The sequence below is a fragment of the Gekko japonicus genome, unplaced genomic scaffold (genome assembly GCF_001447785.1).
Source record: "Gekko japonicus isolate JY-2015 unplaced genomic scaffold, Gekko_japonicus_V1.1 scaffold2865, whole genome shotgun sequence".
Lineage (NCBI taxonomy): Eukaryota > Metazoa > Chordata > Lepidosauria > Squamata > Gekkonidae > Gekko > Gekko japonicus.
Genome location: NW_015160923.1, coordinates 208809 through 212009, shown reverse-complemented (window position 1 = coordinate 212009; position 3201 = coordinate 208809). Strand labels below are relative to the sequence as shown.

The 3201-nt window shown below is 51.3% G+C and overlaps 1 protein-coding gene across 1 annotated transcript in view; it reads right to left on the bottom strand.

The window, feature by feature from the left end:
• Positions 1–2795: 2795 nt before the first annotated feature.
• PFKFB3 (6-phosphofructo-2-kinase/fructose-2,6-biphosphatase 3) overlaps positions 2796–3201 on the bottom strand; it is a gene marked incomplete at its 3' end in the record, with an annotated part of 93895 nt that continues 93489 nt past the window's right edge. The window contains exon 4 of the mRNA XM_015424717.1: positions 2796–2862. Coding sequence (XP_015280203.1) covers positions 2796–2862 — 67 coding nt within the window. The remainder of the gene's footprint in view (positions 2863–3201) is intronic.

The following is a 3201-nucleotide window of genomic DNA, read 5'->3' as shown; positions in this document are numbered from 1 at the left end:
GGGTACACAAAACACCACAAAGCAGATCCATGTTATGTGTGGTTCTTGCATACATTTTTTTGCAGGGCGACACGCAAGAAACAAGAATTTTTGCCACTTCCCATGTGAGATGCATGTCCCATGCAGAGCTCCCTCTAAGCTGAGGAGCCTTACGAGCAAAAATTCTACTTTGTGAGCTGCTGGCATTAAAGCTGTGAGCGAGCGATTGGGCTGCTGCGTCAATCAGCTTGCTCTCTGGATCCCTCCTTCCTGAACCAAGGCAAAAATGTGTGAGCTGGAGGCTAAAAAAAACTGTGAGCTAACTCACACTGACTCAGCTTAGAGAGAACACTGGTCCCATCCTTGCTTTGAAATCAGATCCACCAAGTCAAGTATTTGCTTTCCAGGGTGGATGAGCAGGCCCTCTCCCCACAGACTCAGCATTTAGACATGTTTCCTTGAATGGGTCGATTTGCTTCTCTTCAGTTTCGGCTTCAGCTCTGAGATGCGCAAAACTTGTTCGTTATACAAGCTTGGTAGAAGCCGACTGTCTGTCCTCTCCCTAGAAGCTAAAATGAGCAGACTGAGGCTATTGTGCTTTGATCTTATTGTGAGAAGACCAGATTCACTGGAAAAGAGATTCATGTCAGAAGTTGAAGGCAGCAGAAGAGGAAGACCCAACCTGAGATGGATGGACTCAAACAGGAAGCCGCGGCCTTTCGTTTGCAAGACCTAAGCAAGGCCGTTAACGACAAGATGTTTTGGAGGACATCCATTCAGAGGGTTGTCATACTTCATTAGCAATTTGACGGCACTTAATAACCACCCCCCCAAAAAAAAATTGGCTAAAAACAGAATGCGTGCCAAAAAAAGTCTCAGTAAGCAAAAAGCAGCCCAAACAAAACACCAGTGCAAGATTTCCAAAAAAGGAAAACGAAAAAGCTTCGTCTTCAGCAAATGTTCTGGGAAAGGGTTTTAACGGGTCCCTGATCCAATCATCTGCAATCTCTAAGCCAAAACCAGCAGTGTTTTAAACATTTAATTCAGCAATGGATGAGAACGGAACTGCCAAAGTTAAGAAGAGTCCAGGTCTCACCAATTTCTGAGTCAACCGTGTGCCCAGTGTGTTTTCGTTACTTAGCCAGACCAGCTAATTATTCAAAAGCTTCATTTATACACACTGAAGCAAGGTGTGTACTTCTTCGAAACAGTTCAGAAGCAAGCACAAAACTTGCTTTCCCAGATTGTACAAGCCTTGCAAAAGAGCAGATCAGATTCCAAATTGAATACATCAAGAGTAGCGTTCAATAGACTGCAATCCACTGAAAGTGAAAGAATGTTGGCTTTCTCTGAGGATCAAACGTCCGCCTGTTGGTTATGTCAAAAATAAAAATAACTGAGACCCCTACAGGGGGTCCATGACATTTCCAGCCTGCAAGGCAGGTTTTGGAATTCTGAGGCTGGGCAGTTGGGCTCAATCACAAAATGGCCGCCAGGAGGCGGGGCCAAACCACAAAACGTCGGGGAGCAAGATTGAACACAGCTCTAATAGTATCTCTTCAACATTTCAGAAGCTCTGCCTAGCAGGATCTGCAGAGCCAATCAGAAGCCCCGCTGAGCAAAAGCTCTACCTAGCCGTCGCCCACTTTCTAAAAGCACTTGGCGGGTGCCACGCAGCAGTGTTCCCTCTAAGCAGAGTTTGCGTGAGCCAGCTGAGTTTTTTCGCTCACATTTTTGTTTTCACTCAGGAAGGGACGGCTCCAGAGCAAACTGATTGATGCAGCAGCCAAATCGCTCGCCGGGTGAAAGTGGTAGCAATAGGGTTGCCAAGTCATTTTCGAGCCCCAGCGGGGGACTCCTGTCCGGCGCCTAGAACGTGTGTGCACAAACTGCGTGCGCGCCGCACGCCCATCACCTTGGAAGTGACGTGACGCCGCCGGGCAGGCTGGGGGCGGGGCCACGACCATCCGAGGGAAAAACATTAGAGTTTTCCCTCGGATGACCGTGGCCACGCCCCCAGCGTGCCCGGCATCATCACGTCACTTCCGGGTGACTTGCACGTCGCGGTGGGGTTCCCCCCAGGGCCCAATCCACCGGCGGCGGGATACGGGCCTCTGGGGCGGGGGTTCCCCGCCCCCCTGGGGGGCTTGGGATCCCTACACCCCCAGCGCCCCCTGCCAGAATGCAACACATCCAGTGTTCCCTCTAAGCTGAGTTAGTGTGAGCTAGCTCACAGTTCTTTAGCCTCCGGCTCACACATTTTTGTTTCCGCTCAGGAAGGGACGGGCTCCAGAGCAAACCGATGCAGCAGCCAGATCGCTCGCTCACAACTTCAATGCCGGTAGCTCACAGGAGAAATTTTGCTCACAGGACTCCACAGCTTAGAGGGAGCCTTGGGTGCCAGGAAAGGTGTTGGGTGCTGCCACGGCGCCCTTGGGCACCATGTTGTGGACCCCTGGACTAGTGGGCCTCAGTCTGATACCCTCGGAAAAGCACACCTTCTCAGGATCGCTAAGCACAGCCGCATCGTGCCTTCACCGTGGTGAGATCCTGAACGCAAACTCTTGCTTGAAAACTCCGCACAGTGTCGGAGGGACCGTGGAATTCAAGCAAAAACTTCAAGCTTGCAGGATGATTACACATTTCCCTGCCTCTGACTTAGTATGTAGACAACAAGGCATTATCATCGTCTCCCACCCAGCTGTGTGTACACGCTCCGACAAGGAAGCGGCAGCCACAGTCTCGAAACGAAGCATGACTCCGCGCACCCCCACCACCGCCCCCCGTGCACATCTTTATCTTAGCAAGCCACTCACCGCAATCTGGCCGCCTTCCTCAGATAAGTACAGCTTGACGTCTCTCAGAGCACTTAAGGCACATTGCCTGCAAGGAGAACAGCAAGGTTAAGGGACGGTCCGAAGCGGCGCTACCACGTTCACAGGGGCCATCTCATACTAAACACACACCCCTCCCCAAAAGAGGAAAAAATCGGCCCAACTCATTAAGACCTCTGCTCCTCCCCCCAACCATAACAAGGACTAGAAACCTGAAAGGATGCCACCCATCTTGAGGATCAGGCAAATTTTGTTCCGGATTCCAGACACGGATGTCTGCAGAACTGTAAAGGTTCCAAGCTTGCCACTGGGGCTCTCCCACTTGTCCGTCTGTCCTCGTCGTCCCCCCCCCCCCCCATCCCCTGGGCTGTTTGAATTTGGGGAGGAC